General features: G+C 35.9%; 1 protein-coding gene across 1 annotated transcript in view; it reads right to left on the reverse strand.

Moving 5' to 3' along the window:
• The window catches only part of LOC107659525 (inositol 1,4,5-trisphosphate receptor type 1-like), a 167,435-nt gene extending 147,730 nt beyond the window's left edge, over window positions 1–19,705 (reverse strand). The window contains exons 1-3 of the mRNA XM_016448504.1: window positions 19,478–19,705; window positions 15,350–15,463; window positions 10,059–10,129 (exon numbers count right to left, since the gene is read on the reverse strand). Of these exons, the coding sequence (XP_016303990.1) occupies window positions 10,059–10,129; window positions 15,350–15,441 (163 nt within the window). The 5' untranslated portion in view covers window positions 15,442–15,463; window positions 19,478–19,705. The remainder of the gene's footprint in view (window positions 1–10,058; window positions 10,130–15,349; window positions 15,464–19,477) is intronic.
• Window positions 19,706–19,807: the final 102 nt, after the last annotated feature.

Genomic DNA, 19,807 nt, shown 5'->3' on the forward strand with positions numbered 1-19,807 from the left:
CATACTGCACCACAGTAATATATTTCTGATAATTTCATTAAGCTAACCCGAATTTATATTTTGACGGGTTGCCATGAGGAACTTGTTCCTGTAGGTCTATGTAAATGATATGAAGATAGTTTTATTCCAATGAAACTGTCAAATGCTCATGAAGTGACTCTTAGAGGGAGTCAGAGCAGTTCTGGAGATGTTGTTCATGTATTTATGTCCTCATGTAGTGATATGACAGAAGCTGAAATCACCGCGAGTGTCGCACACTTTGTATGTGTAGAAAACAACACCGCGCGTCTGTGCCATTTACATACACAGAGACACGCAGAACATGCTGGATTCATATTTAAATAGTATTTTTGCAGCTTAATATTTACAGATACTAGTCCATATTGCGACTTTAAGTGTTAACCTACTTTTGATTAATTCATCCAAACTTGGACAAATTCCGTGACATTCCGTGCAATACAGTAAATTCCATTTATATGATTGGATTCTGCGATTCCGTCCACGTTTTCCGTGTGAGACACTTTTTTTTTATGGATGGGTGCTTTTTATTTTACTTGTTTTGGACTGAAGCATGCAACACCCGCTGAGTGCCATGAAACAGCTTGAAAGATCCGTGCTTGGCTCATGTCCTGAAAGGTTCAGTGTTGATGTGTTGGATTGTGACTTTTAGGATTATATTTATTTATTTACTTATATATTCACTGTATATAATAAAATAAATAAATTAGAAATTAGAGAACAATTTATGAACACTTTATATAATATCAAGAAATAATTTAATTTTCATCGTTCAAAGTTTGAAGGAATTTTAGTTTTGGCTATACCATGCTGGTAGAACAGTGTTTTACAAAATAACAGAGGCACTTCAACAAAAAACCTTTATTTTGTGGAAAGCACAGTGATCAAAATTAGAGAAAAGCAATGATTGTAGCACAAAAAAAGACTACAGCTAAAATTTCTGAAGGTTACAATAGTCAAAAATTAGTGTGGAGGAGGCCCTTGCTTTGAATGACTTTAGCATAGGTTCTGATAAACATTTGCATTCACTCTGCCATGTTGCTGTATAAGAGGCCCAACTTCTGCTGCACAAAACATCCCCAAACCATGACACCTTCTCCTGCACCTTTCACGAAGTGTTGAACTGACTGCCCACTGAAACTCTCTGCATTATCCTGTCCTCTCGTGAATTTGCCTTTCTTAGACGACCAGCCTTTTTGTGGGACTTGAATGAGTTAGTGACATTGTAAAGATGCAATATTCAAGAAATCACAGATTTGGAACGAGCTCTCTTGCTATGGCTACTATTGGCCTTCATCTGCACAACCTGCTGTCAAAGGGTTTCAGTCACTTTAGAGCAGCCGTCCATCTTGCAAAGTCAGTGAAAACTGGATAGTTAGGCTGCCAGTTAAATAGGGTTTGTCAGATAATTAAGGAAATTAGCATGTGGTGCCAGATTAACACCAAGAACTGGGAGGTATCTGAAAGTGTTCTCTAATTTTGATAAGTGTTGTTTTTATCTAAATTGAGTTTTTTATATTGTGCTTCAGAATATATTTAACTCATGAAATATGCTTAAAAAAAAAACTGCACTTTTGCTCCTGTTAGGATATATATATATATATCTTGACATTACACAGTTTACTCAAAACCTTTCCGTTTCCTTCTAATTAAAAATAATCCCACACCTTCTCGTCTTTTGCGTGGTCATTTTTGAACTCGCCGCAACTGACACGAAGAAAACGTATGTGAGGTCTGAGGTAAAAATGCAGTTTCCGCCCAGATAAACTTTTAAAAATAATGTATTACTTTTCAAACTTTTTATTTTAACTTATTTAAAATGTTTTAAATGCAATGTTAAAATGATGGTAATGTGAATGATAAAATCTTGTTTTTGTTCTTGTTTTTTTTCTGTCGTGTAATCGACTATTGTTTTCAGTGTCGACTAGTAGGAGCTGTACCGTTTAGTCGACTAGTCGACTAGACCCGCACATCCCTAATATATATACAGTAGATATATATATTACACAGTATTTTTCTTTTTTTTTTAAATCAACACTTCTGAATAATGGTTAGAGAACTATTAATAACACACAACTAATTCTTTAACAAATAAACCAAGTGTAAACGGCCATTACCAGAAGCCAGAGACGCTGAAGATTAACACAAAAAGGAGAAAATACTGTAGCAGGCAGAGCAAGAACACATTATTCGAAATATTCGGGGGGGGTGAGGGGTTTATATTAATGTCTCTCTGGGGAGAACTGACTGTCTTCAGAAAAGTTTAGATGGTATTTTCTTTTCACCTTACCTCCATGTAATGCATATTAATGTAGTATTTAAAAGCTCAGCGCTGCTTTCTTTGCAGCAGTAACCAGAGAAACGTTGTATCACTGCTGTTCCTTAAACGCCACCTGCTGACAGTGTGTGAATTTGAGCTTTCATGCAGCCCGTCTGCTGATTCTGTTTCGTGAAGATGTGTTTTATGTAGCATAATTTCACAAAGCGGTCAGACCATTCTGTTTTTGCTTATATTTTAAATTATACAATCTAATTTACATCAAAATCTGCTCATACTATATGTAGCATTTTTGTTTGACTCGTGATTAAAATGCAGTGGTTCTGCAACTGTTCACACAATCTGATACATTTAAAGGCACAGTGAGGGAAAAACCATCAGAATCCTAAAAAAAATGGTGATACAGATTTTTGGTTAAACCGGCTAACAGGGAGGTGTGTATACAAATTTTATTAACGCGCAATTCGCAGCACGCATTTTCTGCTTGACCCGTGGCCTAACCCATAGTTGGAAAAATGGAGTTGCATTGTTGCCAACTTAGCGATTTAGCAACTTTTCAGACCCCTTTAGTGACTTTTTTTTTTTTTTTTTTAAAAAAGCACCTAGCAAGAAATCTTTAGGGTTTGGCCAAACCTTATTTATTTTCTGTGACTTGTCGGTACTGCAGCGCGAGCGCGAGGTCTCTCTTTCCCAGCGCGCACACACACCTCTATCTGTGTCTGCTCTGTTCAGCGAGTGGCAGAGAGGAGCAGCGCTTTCAGATAAAACAGATATTATGTTGCTTCTCTAATTTTACATGAAAATATAGCCGAAATCACAGCACAGCTATTGTCTTTATCTTGTAGCCTATTTGATTTCATCAGACAACGGCTCGGTTTTAAATCAGGATTTCTGTGCAGATTAACATCTTGGAAGGGAGAGCTATGAAGTCTTAATGGGTCGCGTTTCAGTCACTATTTCATATTAATTCTGTTGTCTGACAACAGAAACAGTAAAATATTTAAATAAAAACAGTTTTATTGAGAATTTAGCTGCATCAAAATACAGTATGTGGGCGCAGAGAGGCAAACAAATGTAATAATAAATAATAAATGTACATTTTGCATGTTCAGAAGAAGTGAGCTGCCTTGTCGTGCAAAAATGTAAACAGGCTTGTGTAAGTAAATTGTTCAGTGCAAAGAATGAAAAAGTTCTATGAAAAACATTTATGACCTTTGAAACATGTCTAGTCGTCATGCTATATTTTAACTATGGTTTCACTAATAATAAACAAACATTTGCATAAAGCATCCATATTTGTCCATGCCCTTGTTGATTACAGTATTAAAAACTTGAAAAGTATTAATTTAAGGTACATTTAGAACAGATAAAAAAGGTGCGATTCATTTGTGATTAATCACGAGTTAACTCATGACAATGATGCGATTAAATATTTTAAATCGACTGACAGCCCTAATATATATTATATATATATATATATATATATATATATATAATATATATACTATATTATATATATATATATATATACAGTGGGTACGGAAAGTATTTAAATAAGATGAAATATTTATAAGATTTATAAGATTAAAATATAAATTACAACATGTGGGCAATACTGACCCACTCAATACTGAGTTTTTATATTTAGGTGAAATAGCCCCTTAATAAATTCTGCCAGTCATTTGCTGAACTCTAGGCTAGAAATGTTCTTCGATCTTACATCTGGCAGCTTATGAAATGATCTTAATGAAAACATAAGCATGTGTGAGGATTTTGCCATTTAATTTCGGCAAACTGAAGTAATTTCGGATAAACTCAGTGTGTCAAGTAGCAGAAGAGGGCAGACGAGAGATGTCTAGCTGATAGATGACAAAAGACTGAAACAGTAGCTGGGTGGAGTACAGCTAAAGGAGAAGGCCCTCTTTTTGTTAGTGTATGAAGAAGCATTAATGGTTAGCTACCACAGTGTCATCAATGAAGAACAGTGTAAGGAAACTGGGTAAGGAAATACTCAGTGTGGTAACCCAGAAAACATGTTATTTAAAAGTGACTTCTAGTTTGCAGCATTGAGTATTTCCTAACAGCATCTATAAATTATAAAAATATGAGAAATGAGGGACTGAAAACTATTTCATGATTATCATAAAATTTACATCCAAATGTCATATAAATTTACATTAAAATCAAAACCAAAAGTTTAGCCATAAACTACCGAAATTGTCTGGATTCAGACAGACTTACTGAATGGAAACATCTGTTTCTGTGTCTGTACTAACATGTAAGCTGTTTATAGGCACCACAACAAAATTGTGTTGTTTATATGCTACAGATGCTTTTCTTACAAACTTTCTTAAAGAGAACATTTCTAGTTTTATTCTGGCAAATTATTTACTTATCCAGTTTCAATTGTCCAATCCAATAAAATCCACTTTCTTGGTCATATCTAGTAGTAAATTCTCCTGCTAAAAATAATCATTCCAAATATTCTAAAATGTTAAACAAACCTTATAGTACTACATTCTTACACTATACACTTACACTGGTCAATTGATGCTAACTACTTTATCTAGATTTTTTAAAATTATTACTTCTACTAGTTTGTCTACTTTTTTTGCAATTTGCTAATTAATCATTAATCATGAAACCCACTGACTAGCAAATAGTCCGTTTTAGTGTATAGCATAGCGTAGTTTTGTGCACGACTAAAGACTATTTGGCAATAAAGTTAAATAAACATAAAAATGAGAATAAATTGTAAAGTTCCACATAACAAAAACGATGTGGATATTTTAATAAACAAAATCTCATAAAATAAAATGAAATCTCATAAAATAAAATAAATGTAAAAAATCTCAAAACATTAAATAAATTTGTGTTTATTAAAGAGCAATATCTCTGGAGTATTCAATATAAGAAGAAACCTTTGATCTTCTACACTCTTAAAAATGGTGCTTAAAAGGTTCACAGCGATGCCATAGAAGAACCATTTTTGGTTCCACAAAGAACCATTCAGTCAAAGGTTATTTAAAGAACCATCTCTTTCTTACCTTTTTATAATCTGAAGAACCTTCTTTCGCCACAAAGAACCTTTTGTGTTTCAGAAAGGTTCTTCAGATGTTAAAGGTTCTTTATGGAACCATTTAGACAAAAAGGTTCTTCTATGGCATCGTGAAGCACTCTTTTTTTTTTTTTTAAAGAGTGTAGCATTAACCAACATTAAAAGCTACATATTTGACTCTTCCCTGACGTTTTTGAGGATATAAAACACAGGCAATCAACTATCCATCCAGCTAACTAGAGGTGTCTGACTCTCAGCTTTATCCATCAGCCACTATAAAAACACAACACCTGTCCATCAAAGTCAGTCAAGCTGAAGCCATAGTAATGGACAATTCCGCTTCCCATCCATCTGGGTTTAATGAAGCTGAAAAAATATGCATACAGGCACACATGGATATGCTAAGATACACACAATGAACTCCAGAACAAACGCCAACACACACAGCCATACAAAACAAGCTGACAAAGACCCATCCATCTGCCACATTCACTTATCCTCATGAACAACCAGAGTGTCAGAGTGAATGATCCGCTGTTTGGAATATCCCATAGCTGCTTCTAGAAATCAAAATAACACTAAGCCTTCAGCAAAAACATTTGGTTATGTGCCATAGTTAATGAATAGACAAAAACAAATGACAAGACTAAACCAAAAGCACCAGCTATATAAATAGCCACCAGTTGACTGCAGGGGCGGATTTAGTGAATTGGGGGCCCCAGGCAAAATATAGGAATGGGGCCCGAAATTGACTTTGGCATGCAAAAGTCTGATAAATTCATAATTAACGGCATGGGTTCAGTTGACAGAAATACAGGACACACAGGCCTATAATAACTGCTGAAATGTTTGCGGGGCAAATCTCAGGTCAGTCTGAGCGCTCATGGTACTCGCAGTGCGTACAGCCGTACACCTGCAGGCGCCACAGACTCGGACGGTTGTTGTGGAAATAAACACCGTAAACAGCAACTGTTCGCGTGTCCGCGCTTAATGCGCATATCCTATATGAAAAGCATTTTAGGGGGCCCTTGGCTTTTGGGGGCCCAAGGCGGTCGCCTACCTTTGCCTAATGGGTAAGTCTGCCCCTGGTTGACTGACACACTCAGCTTCATACGTTGACACAAGGTCGATTTTCAATTCAGTGACCTTCAATTAGGTAAATAAATCTATTCCAGGTGATCAGATCATTTCACAAGCTTAATGAATTCATAAAAGCTTCATTCTGGAGGTCTGGAGCCCCTGCTGTTTTATTAGTGTGTGTGTGAGACAGACACAGACAGAGACAGCACCAGACCTGCTATAGTCCGTTCAGGGTCATTTATTTATTTTTTTGAAGAAATACTTAATTGAGCAAGGACTAAAATGATCAAAAGTGACAGTAAAGACTTTTACATTGTGGGGGAAAAAATCAGTTTCCACAAAAATATTCAGCAGCACAACTGTTTAAAACACTGATAATAATAATAATAATAAGAAGAAGAAGAAGAAGAAGAAGAAATGTTTCTTGATCACAAAATCAGAATATTAGAATGATTTCTGAAAGATCATGTGACACTGAAGACTGGAGATTATGATGCTGAAAATTCAGCTTTGCATCACAGGAATGTTATTTTAAATTGTAATAATATTTCACCATTTTTACTGTATTTTTTTTATGAAAAAAGCAGACTTATTAAAAACATCTTTTAAAAACACAACAGGCTACATACATTGACCATCATATGGACCACATTCATGAATCGTTACGTTGCTTTTTTTGTCATTCTGCAAGCTTAATATCCCTATTCACTTTCATAGAAAAAGAACAGCTAGAACATACAACATGAAGGGGAGTAAATGATACATTTTCATTCTTGGATGAACTAGTTTTTAAAGGCACGGTAGCAAAAATAGACAGTTTAATTTTAAGGGTCAGAGAAAGGAGGAAAAATGTCAAACTAAATTACAACTGTTTTTGATACAAGAAGCCATGGCTAATGTTCAAAATGGACTTCAGGAGGGAAAAAAATGACACTGAAGTGCAGAATATTTGATCGCTCTCTCAAATTCCTCAAAAGACAAATATGCAGAAAGTCTCGTTTCTCAGAGGAGGATGTCGTCATGGCCTCAGCAGATTCATGCTGTAGCAAGACAGACTTGGACAGAAAGTATCACTGACTTGAAGCCAAATGCCAGTTTTATTGCAATTATGAAGAATATAAACGGCCCTCAAAAATGCAAGGATTGCAAAGAAAAAAAGGTTCTACATACAGTATGTGCCTTCAAGCACCTCAGTTGGACTTAAATGGTAATACAACAGTGTGAAGCCGAGCGTGTTAAAACATCAACAACAACGTCACATAATGGGCAAAGACTGCAGATATTAAACAGCCAGAATTGAGCAGCAGTGTCAGCCTCACAGGCAAAGCCTCAAACAGCTGGCAATGACAGTTAAGTTACCAGTTGACACACGTTTCAAATCCTATTTGCATGCTTGTGTTTTAGCTAATACGATTTCAGAAACAATCACGTATATATAGTCTTTCTGTGTTAAATCAACCATATTTCAGAAACTGCAGACTTCAGGAAAAAGGCATTTTTGGCACTCAGATAGGTATGTTCTATGCAATCGTTTAGACAAAGGGAAACAAGCTACAATTCTATAGTTTCTTCAGACTTTCCCTTTTAAATATAACAAGTATCAGCTGTAGCCGAGGACCTCGGAATCATATATTATGAGACATTTGCGGTGATTATATGAAATTGTTAATGTTATAATTGCTATAACATCATATTTAAAGCACATGCATAATGGATATAAAATAGCCAAATACCAACTGATGATGCCTGTAACATATACAGTAAGTAACTTTGTATGTGTATCCATATATTTTATCATAAATACATATTATATTTAACATTTTTATGACAGGATCTCTCAGCTACACACACAACATAATCACATTTTAAAGACAAAAGATGCAGGCCTATAATCTGGACTTCAGAAATCGGTAATCAGCTCTAAAATCCTGATCTGAGCATCTCTAGCTTTTGCATCTTGACTGAGACCTTGGACACAGGTGGGAAGATAATGCACTAAATATGCACACTAGGCATGCCGCGATAGACGGTGTTGACGGTGATACCGGTGTTAAGCCGCAACAGTTTATTTGATATATATTAGCTATACATGTTTACTTATTTCCAGTTTTGTATACCTATTAAACTTTATGCAAGTTATTTGTTATTTTATATTAGGCATAGCTTGCCCTATAGCATGGTGTATTTGTATTTGTTTTGTTAATAAAAGTTTTATTTTTTATATATACGCTAAAGTGAGTTTGACGTTGTATTTTGTTGCTGCATTCAAGCAATTGACGCCGAACTGCCGCTAATTCAAAAGTGAAAGTAAAATGCGCACGGCGCTTTCAAGCTATTTAAAAGCGGAGGAAAGCGAGAAAAAGAGGGAAATTCAAACGAACTAAAAACGAACAATTGCTTTACTCCGAATTGCCGCTATTTTAAAGTGAAAGTAAAATGGGCACACCGCTTTTACAAGCTATTTAAAAGCGAAGGAAAGCGAGGAAAAGAGGGAACACCCCGCCCCCGCGGTGATACCGGTATTACCGGTGTTGTCACACGTCGATTAACCGGTGGGAAAATTTCCTCACCGTCACAACCCCAATACACACCAACTGGTAAAAGAGTGAGACAACATGTCATGCTACAACGTGACAGCCTGTCACAAGATCAATATACGAGCAGAAGGGACCCAGAGGTTTCTCTCAGCATGCCTAAAGCTCAGTTTCCACACAGCAGCCCAGAGGACAAGGTTCATTAACATCTGACAGGTTTCACCTTTAAGGAGAGAATCAGTCTTCTTTCCAGTACACAAAGGGTAAAGTCAAAGCTCAGTCTTGCTCCTGAAGAGCTCCATTACTATTAATTTTATTTCCAGCTCCATCAAGCACACCTGAACCAGCTAATCAAGGTCAAGTTCACCGAAAAATGACAGACAGGTGTGTAATACCTGGAAGTAAACTTTATGAGCTTTCTCTCAATAGGCAAATGCATCACATTTTATTGCGCTACACTATCTTTGGCTTTTCTATTTGCCAAAATTGGGTGAGACATCTTCCATCCGAGTGAAACACAAATATACAACAGCACCTTTATATAGCACCATTTAAAAGTGTTACACAGGCAATGTATGCTTATAGCACCTGCATGCGGTCTCCTATTTGACAACTACCTTGCTTGGTTTCAAAGAAAAAAACACAACCCAGGCTTATTGGAAAAAACGTGCCTGTGGCGACATTTCTACAAAATGATATGTTGCTTTTTGCAACACTTTCAAAGTGAAATGTCCTATGGAGTTGCACTAAAAGCACATTCAGATTTAACCAAAACAGATTAATATAAATCTGGAAGTGTTTTATTGTGTTGGTTGTTGTACATATCACAGAACGTTGGGAAATGAAATGTCCAGTGATTGTAGCACCTACACTAAAACCTAACCCAACCGATAGTGTTGAGAAAAGCAAACGTGAAACAAAAGATATCTCTCTACAGTCACACAACAGGGAAATACCATAACAACACTGATCAAGTAGATATCACACAAAAATTCCTTACGGCAATAAGGGTAAGTTTAGCACATCTTCAACAGAAATCTCTAAAACATTTCCGTATAACACCTCCAGAGAGACATAAATGTAGCCTTACCTCGAAATTTCTTAGGAGGGTTGTTTAGGTCCCCAGATTCTGGTTGCACCACGCAGCGGTCGTCCACCAGACTGCAAAGATGAGAGACATGAGTCAGAGTACTTAACTGGAGGCAGCATACTGAGTATTTCTATTTTTATACAGCTATTTTTCACTTTTTCTGCACTGATTGTGGGGAAAAGAAACTTCAGAGTTCAAAGTACTACAGTGCTATTCGTAACTGACAGCATGATAAAAAGAGATACAATATTTAAAGAAATATGCAACCAACATGACATTTTTGTAGAGGTCATCTATTGCATACCTATAAACGTTGAAAAAATTAAATTTTAAACTATACACACATTTATAATTTACAACCTTTCTTAACTAGAAAAAGGACAAAATCTTAAGGGCCTTTAAATAATAAATAATAAAAATTAAATAAAATGTATAAAATAATGAATACAAAATCATACTAAGAAATTACCTGCACATTTAGAATGAATTTGTCCAGCAGACACCGGCTCAAAAAACTAAATAAATAATTAAATGCACATTCTTTATATTATATTTCTTACATGTGAAGTATTACAGTATTAGCGTACAGAAAGAGAAACGATTAGCAAATCAAGAGGCCTTTGTGTTTCCTGAAAGGTATATCTGCTTGAATGTATGAGCCACGGTTTTATCTTGTCCGTTCATTATGAGCAAATGTCAATTTAGACTGATCCAATCATTCAGTGATAATGTAATGACACCAAAATTTGCCTCTCATTATACTTGCTCTATATCTCTAAAATCCAGAATGAGTCAAGGGCAGTCTAACTCTTATTTCACAAAGCAGTTAAACACACTTCTGTTTGGTTATGAAAAACTGTGACAAACATATTCTATAACCAAAGTGAGTCAGTTATGGCTGTACGAATAAATCCACAGCTGACATATAAGTTCAAGGTATTTTCTTGCTATCATTCAATAATGTTCTCTCAAGTCTCAAGTAAAAAAAAAAATGACAGAGAATAGGGATATAGTGTTGTCAGAAAGCAAAACAACTCTTGTTTGGGTTTGAATGGAGGAGGGAACATGAAAAGAAGGAACCAGAGATTTTTGGGCCACATATGTGAGAGGATGAAAGATTGGGAATGTCCAAAAATGCCAAACAAGACTGTCATTAATTTATCAGTAGTCATATGGAGTAATAGGGACTGTCTGTGGTAACATCCATCTCAATATTTTAAAGTTAAAATCCAATAAATCTCTGACTGCAACTCTAAGCAAGCGTCTGGTCATGACCTTATACTGTATATTATTGGCTGCATTTCAAAACCTACTAAGCTGCAAGCCTGAACTGCAATTTTTGGGCATCATACATGCATTAGAATGTACAAAATAAACTTGCGCAGTTTTGCTGGGCATCAAATGTGCATTCATATAGACACAATTTAATCTAAACAGCATTTTCAGGCATCACATGCATATCTTTAAAATTAAAACTACAAAGTATTATAACCCTAACCTAACCCTATATATATATATATATATATATATAATTTATCTTATAAATTACTACAGTATTGTAATATTTATTTAAAAATGTAGTCATTTTTAAAGGGTAAGCATTAAAAGTAAAAATCCAACCTACTGTGCCATGCATTTCTAGACATCATAGTCACATACATTACCGTTTGGGATCAGTAAGATAGATTTTTATTGAACATAGTATCATAATTTAATACTATTCAGCAAGGATGCATTAAATTGGCATTAAGTGAAAGACATTTATATTAATGTTGGAAAATATTTTTAATAATTTCAAATAAATTATGTTCCTTTAAACTTTTAAAGAGTAATGAAAAATATTAAGCAGCACAGACGTTTTCAACATTGATAAAAAATAAGAAATCTTTTTCAGGCAGCAAATCAGCATATTAGAATAATAAAAATCATGTGACACTGTCACACTGGAGTAATGATGCTGAAAATTCAGCTTTGCATCACAGGAATAAATTACATTTTAAAATATTAAAATAGAAAACAGTTATTTCCATTTTTAATGATATTTCAGAATAATATTGTTTTTACTGTATTTTTAATCAAATAAATGCAGCCTTGGTGAGCATAAGAGACTTCTTTCAAAAACATTAGAAACATTTGGAATGGTAATGAAAGGAAGCTACACGGTATTGCTGATCATCACAGGTGTGTTTGAACATCCAACTTGAACCTACTCAAATTATTTGTCCGTTTACAACTGGCCTACAAATGCTGTCTATGTAGGCAACTCAGTAGGGTTTTAAAGCACAGTTATACAAATGAACCAGCAACAAGTCTGTATGTAATTTGCATCCAGTTTTCATCTATTCACCATAAATGCAACCTGGCAAGTGAATTTCACAATCTCCAGTGGATAATGTACAGGTGGCTTTGGTCTTTAGTCCATTTGCACCAGGACTGCCAGTTCTCATCACACTGGCATTGTGTCCTTTCTGGTTCCCTGTGCCCAGCTGTAGGCCAGGTGGCTCATTATCCCATCCGTGCTAAGGTCGCTCGGTGGCACCGAGACAAGCACTACACACTACGTACACCAGTGCAGCTAAATATAGCTGTGGCTCATGAGGATGTGCACACAGTAGCAGGGCAGAGAAAGTGATTACAATGCACAACAACTGAACAACGGCGTCTTGACAAATGAGATCATTCAATGTTCTGTTCTTCAAAGCCAAACGCTTGCTTTTGTTGCCATGGATGGCTGACGTGCGGTAGCCGTGTGTGTGTGTGTGATCACATCACGCAGGCTGGCAAAGGGGGCTGATTGCCAGCACAATCTCATTTCCAGAGGAAGGACGTGAGGAGGGCAGCGTTGAGACTTGGCTCCCTTTCCTTCAAGTGCAGGATCAGAATACAGAAACGTAAACGGAGGAGACCACACCTACCGTCAACTATCTGTCATTCTAAACAACATTTTGTCCAGTATTAATATTAATATCTCTAATTGATGAAACTGTTGGGTTGCATACAGGTCATTTTTCCAGTGGAGGAAATATAATGCTATATAGAAGTATTAAAATGGCATTACATTTAGCAAAATTTTACAGGTAAAATCACATTATTTTAATAGGAGTCTGCATGAACTGTGTTTTGAGCAAGGACAAAAAAAGTTCTCCATGCAGATGCAGAAGTTGGTTATGTGCATTCACTGTGTTGACCAATAGAAAGCTGCTTGGTTTGAAAGGGACTTCTGTGTGAGCTGTGCTTCATACAGTACATCACAAAACTACTGACATAGGACTTTTTTGGCCTGAAAACTTTTGCAGACATTTCAGTAACGTGACTGATCCTAAATTGTGCGCAATTAGCATAGCAAAAAAAATATAGATTTAAAGGATTAGTTCACTTCCAGAATAAAAATGTACTGATAATTGCACAATCCCAGCCGAGGAATCAAACTGGGCCTACTGAAATTTTCCAAAATGATGTTGTTAAGAAAGCCCAGGTCATTCTCTGTGCTACTGACCACCCACTACATACTGAGTTTCAGATGCTGCCATCAGGCCGTCGTTTTAGAGTTCCCGTATATTGGACGAAAAGAATTAAAGATTAATTTGTTACTGTGGCCATTAAGTTATTGACCAAGTCTGGTGGGGAGGAGAATGTATTTGGTATCCAAAATTTACGAACTTAAGTAGTGCCTGGTTGAATTTTAATGTATGTTTGGGAAATTGTATGTTTACATTGTATGCTTTTATGGGTGTAATGGTTATGTGTGCATGGATATGGTTAGTGTATTGGAACTGTACACTACAATCTTAGTTTCCCTAACGGGACAATAAAGTTGAGTCCGAGTCTGAGGAATAAGGGTCTTATCTAACCTCAAATGCTCGTATTGCACTAGCTCTGCGATGCGCGTGTGCGATATTACGTATTCATGTTGGAAAGGTTGTAGGAAGAGGTAGTACCGAGCTCCATCTGATTTTCTCCTACAACTTCAAAATTGTCCGACATCGTTGTTTTACCCTTTTTCGTCTGACATCGTTGTTTTACCCTTTTTTGTCATTTTTTCACTTTCTTTGCACGTTCGTTTTGTAAACACAGGGTCGGTACTTCTGCATACGTCACTTTATTCCAATGTGATTACGTAATGCGTGAGGTTCGAGCTGGTGCATAATGAGCATTTGTGGTAAAAAAATATATAATTATTTTTTAAATGGCCGCTTGTTTCGCTAGATAAGACCCTTATTCCTTGGCTGGGATTGTGTAGACCCCTTTGAAGCTGCATTGAAACCACAATTTGGACCTTCAACCCATTGGGTCCCATTGAAGTCCAGAATATGGGGGAAAAATCCTCAAAAACCTTAATTTGTTGTGCGACTGAAGAAAGAAAGACATGAACAAATTGGATGACATGGTCAATAAGGGGACAATAAGTTTCCATTTGTGAACATCAGTTTTTAGATACTAACTACATTAGTTAACAAACTAACAATACAAAATTATTTAATAATATTAATTTCAACATTTTTAAAAGCTGTGTCTGTTAATATTTAATAGACCTGAGCTAACATGAACTTACACTAAACAGTTGAAGTTTTTTGATTGATGCTAACAAAGATCAATAAACACTGTAACAAATCTATTGGTCATTGTCAGTTAATGTTAGTTAATCCATGCACTGTCAGTTAATGTGGACTAAAGGGACCTTTTTTTAAAGTGCCTACCTATCTATCGTTTAATTAAAATATCATAACTGGATCGTCCAGTGAAACAACCGATTTCTCTCTGGTGACATATGCAGAACTTCTCCAATCATTTAGTGCGCTTACACCCGTCCCTTCAGACTGATCTGCCTCCACTTTTTAAGCTCAATGCCCACACCTCAAAATCCAATCAACATCTGATGAAGTGAACCAAGTCTCCACCATACATTTTTTTATTTTTCCATAATCTGTTACACTTGGATGTTCATCATTCACAATGCAGAAAAGATCTGTCGCTACTTCTGTTTCATCTCAACTTTTAGGAAGGAGAAAACGCTTCCCATATCCCAATCTGAATTTTAAGAACCAGAACAGAGACTTTTGACCACCCAGCAATGCTCTAGTAACCGGCATTCATCATAACCCACTGAAAATGCATCAGAAATCCACACTGTAATACATACTGCACAAAACATTTCTCAGTTACTTCTCATTTCTGAGTGTTGTACATTCATTTTCTTCTTCCTCTTGTGCTCCTATATTTTCATCAAGTTCCTCTTATGTACAACACTGATGTCCACACACTGGGTGATGACATGTGGATGGCTATCTTACCCTAAAGTGCTGATAAATCCATTGGTGGATCCCTCCGCATACAGGGAGCAGATGTCCCCGATGTGGAGGAAACTGGACATTTTGTCTGACATTTTGCTCCACTTTGCGGTGTGCCTGCAAACAAGATAACAAACAGATTAAAGGAGCAATAAAATCAGCATAATACATTTATGTCCTTTATTCATCTTATTTAGACATTATATGTAGGTTACCATCAGATGTGGAGATAGCGAGACAATAATAGCGAGAGGACCATGGGGATGGATTCGAGAAAATGAGAATTTGCCATTTTGAGATGGCCTAGTTTTTGACAGGAATTCAAGGTCCTTCTGCTGTATGGGTGGATAATGAGAAACGCTCTAGAAAATACAGCTGTGCTATGTGCTGAAAAGACACTTATATACTACTTTTGTTGATTCTTTGAAATGTATTGCGTGTGTCTTTCTAACGGGCTGCAGCACCTTGGTTCAACTAAAATAGCTGTTAAATCACAGTATTGTTCATGGACAAGTATGTGACATCTGACCTGTTGAGGGTCTCAACAAGGAGGGTTCAGGGCCAGCATGAGATTTCAGGTCAAATGACAAATGTCAGTTGTCCTATATGACCAGTACTGTTACCACAACCGTTTATGTTTCTTGAACATATGTTTTATGCAATGCAACTTAAAGATGTGGTTTTCTATGTATTGTTATTGTTGCATTCATTGCTAAATGAAATATTATACTTTCTTTTATATTTTAATGATGCACTGATTATAATACTGAAATATGCTATAAGAAATAAAGCATAAACTATAACAAAGCATCTAACAGAATTGATTGAAAATGACAGAAAAAAACACCATATTTTTATTTTCTAGCAGAAATGCTTTATTAATTTATTATCATTTCATTTATGATTATTCATATAATTTAACATTTTTTATTTATTTTAGTACATTACATTTTTTTTTTTTTACAAAAAAGTATTAATCAAAATATAGATAATAAATTTGTAATATAAAAGGAGAAATAATAACAGTAAATTTACACTTGTGCAATTAAATGATAAAAAATTTATATTTATTTTGTGGGGGCACTGAAAATATTAGTAATAGGCCTATGTATCACTTTATGTTTAGGCTAATAGATAATTTAGCACAAGCAACAGAACAAATGAACTAATAATGAGCATTATGCACTCAGATCCTTTCATATGTATTCATTCGCAGCTAATCCACTGAACATTTCTCTTCTGTGAGTCAATGCTACAATCGGCTGGAGATGAAGCCTACAGTTCAATCAATGACAGACGACACCAGAGAACATCAATAAGGAACAGGCTGCACACATGCTCAATATATATCAGTGTAATACAAATAAATAAGAGTGCTGACAGCGCCTGCCTTTATCTTAACTGACAGTTTATGCGCTATTGGAAAAAAAGAATGGAACTTTGTTTTCTTTGTGTGATTATAAAGACTAAAGACTAATTATTATTTGAACAGTAAACATGCTCTACCTGTGAAATCTCCATTGATAAACCACATCATGCCCTCATGCTCTGTTTGAAATTCAAATATAACCCAAGTGAATAATGCAGATGTTTACTTTATTTTATTACACATCTTTCTGGAATTCTGATTGGTCATTCATGACATTAAGCGGTCAAAATTACTGTACCACAAGGCAACACTGAAACCTGTTTTTTTATGTTCATGATCAGTTCTTCTGCATCTCTACATGAATAAAATAATACTCTGATCAATATTTAATATCCAGTTGTTTATTTAGCTACATGATAAGATCAAATAAGCTATAAAAACCCTGTTGGAGTGTATTTTGTGATAATGACTGCCTGACTGTACATTATCCCTTACTTAGTGACCGAAATAAAGTTGATAGTCTGCAATGACATCTGTGCAGGAGCAATAATAATGCATTACACACCCACTATAACAATAATTGCCCAAATGAACAGCAAATCACAGGAAAACCTGAAACAATTCTCCATATTTTCCAAACTGACAAACACCTCACTATAAGTCAGTTTATATTGTCAAATACCACATATTTATAGTGGACTAGTAAACAGGGTGAATAATTGCATGATGGACAGCTAATCAAAACTAACCCATTCTCAAGTTTATACAAGAATGCTTGCTCTAAAAACAAGAAAGACGAAACGCAGTGCACTGGCCAAATTGATTTGTTCCAGCTGTTTCTGCCATACATAGTCCTTGGAAAGATATAATTTCCCTGTCAACTGTAAAGCATGGTATTTGGGAATCTTGGAAATCTTTTAAAACTTTATACAAGCTCCACATTAAAAAGGTAAACAGTATGTGGCCTGTTAAAGAAGCTGGAATGACAGATGCATGAGTGCTGTCCCTGAAACACTGAATCGCTTCTTTTTACTGTGTGGGGTTTTAAATGTGGAGGCCGAACTTATCAAACTATAGTTTTTATGTGTAGAAAATTATTTCTACACAGACATACACAGCTGAGACATCACCTTTGACGTATATATATATAATTATTTTATATTTTAATATATTTTTAATATACACTGCCATTAAAAAGTTTGGGATCAGTAAGATTTTTCATATTTTTTTTATGGAGTCTCTTCTGCTCATCAAGGCTGCATTTATTTGTTCAAAAATACCTAATTATTATTTGAACAGTAAACATGCTCTACCTGTGAAATCTCCATTGATAAACCACATCATGCCCTCATGCTCTGTTTGAAATTCAAATATAACCCAAGTGAATAATGCAGATGTTTACTTTATTTTATTACACATCTTTCTGGAATTCTGATTGGTCATTCATGACATTAAGCGGTCAAAATTACTGTACCACAAGGCAACACTGAAACCTGTTTTTTTATGTTCATGATCAGTTCTTCTGCATCTCTACATGAATAAAATAATACTCTGATCAATATTTAATATCCAGTTGTTTATTTAGCTACATGATAAGATCAAATAAGCTATAAAAACCCTGTTGGAGTGTATTTTGTGATAATGACTGCCTGACTGTACATTATCCCTTACTTAGTGACCGAAATAAAGTTGATAGTCTGCAATGACATCTGTGCAGGAGCAATAATAATGCATTACACACCCACTATAACAATAATTGCCCAAATGAACAGCAAATCACAGGAAAACCTGAAACAATTCTCCATATTTTCCAAACTGACAAACACCTCACTATAAGTCAGTTTATATTGTCAAATACCACATATTTATAGTGGACTAGTAAACAGGGTGAATAATTGCATGATGGACAGCTAATCAAAACTAACCCATTCTCAAGTTTATACAAGAATGCTTGCTCTAAAAACAAGAAAGACGAAACGCAGTGCACTGGCCAAATTGATTTGTTCCAGCTGTTTCTGCCATACATAGTCCTTGGAAAGATATAATTTCCCTGTCAACTGTAAAGCATGGTATTTGGGAATCTTGGAAATCTTTTAAAACTTTATACAAGCTCCACATTAAAAAGGTAAACAGTATGTGGCCTGTTAAAGAAGCTGGAATGACAGATGCATGAGTGCTGTCCCTGAAACACTGAATCGCTTCTTTTTACTGTGTGGGGTTTTAAATGTGGAGGCCGAACTTATCAAACTATAGTTTTTATGTGTAGAAAATTATTTCTACACAGACATACACAGCTGAGACATCACCTTTGACGCTGAGATCAAACCTAAAAGCTTAATTCGACAGGTGATAATAAACAGCCAATCAGAATTCACCAGCCTCGAACTGAACAGTGCATTCGTTTTTTACCAAACTAACCGCTTTATTCCATAAACTCCAATCCAGACACACCATGAACACTAATACTCTAAACCCGACGGTAGAATAATGACTGTATCCACTATCTTGTGGATATCTTGTGCGGTCCACTTGCCTCCTCCAGCAGCACTCGACACTGTTACATATGGAAACATTCTAAAAATGTTGCAATATTACCGCGACAACCTCCAAACGCGCATCGAACGCCTTTATTGATACACTGTAACACGCTGTCAAACTTCCGTTCTGCTCTCACTGATGGATGCATCAGTCATACATCCACTGCCTGACGCTGATGTCTCTTCTCGCAGTACAGTAACAGCAAGAGTTCAGCTGAACTTTACCTTCTTCAGAAGGAGACCGTGTCGGGAATAAAACACTGGCGGTGTGGTCAGCGGCACAACTGCTCCGGCCGGGATTTCTCGTTTAATTCCATCACATGCGAAAGTCCCCAATTGAAAATCGCGGCGTCTAGTTGCCAGTTGGATTTTGTCCGCACTTGTCCGCTTTCTCACCACCTCCACAGGAGCCCTGAAGCTCCGCCCCCTAACTGAACGCGCATCAGGAGTGAGAGATGATGGGTAATGAAGTTCTGAAGCTCTAAACAAATAGATAGATAGATAGATAGATAGATAGATAGATAGATAGATAGATAGATAGATAGATAGATAGAT

This window comes from Sinocyclocheilus anshuiensis, unplaced genomic scaffold (assembly GCF_001515605.1).
Source record: "Sinocyclocheilus anshuiensis isolate Anshui unplaced genomic scaffold, SAMN03320099.WGS_v1.1 scaffold848, whole genome shotgun sequence".
Taxonomy (NCBI): Eukaryota; Metazoa; Chordata; class Actinopteri; order Cypriniformes; family Cyprinidae; genus Sinocyclocheilus; species Sinocyclocheilus anshuiensis.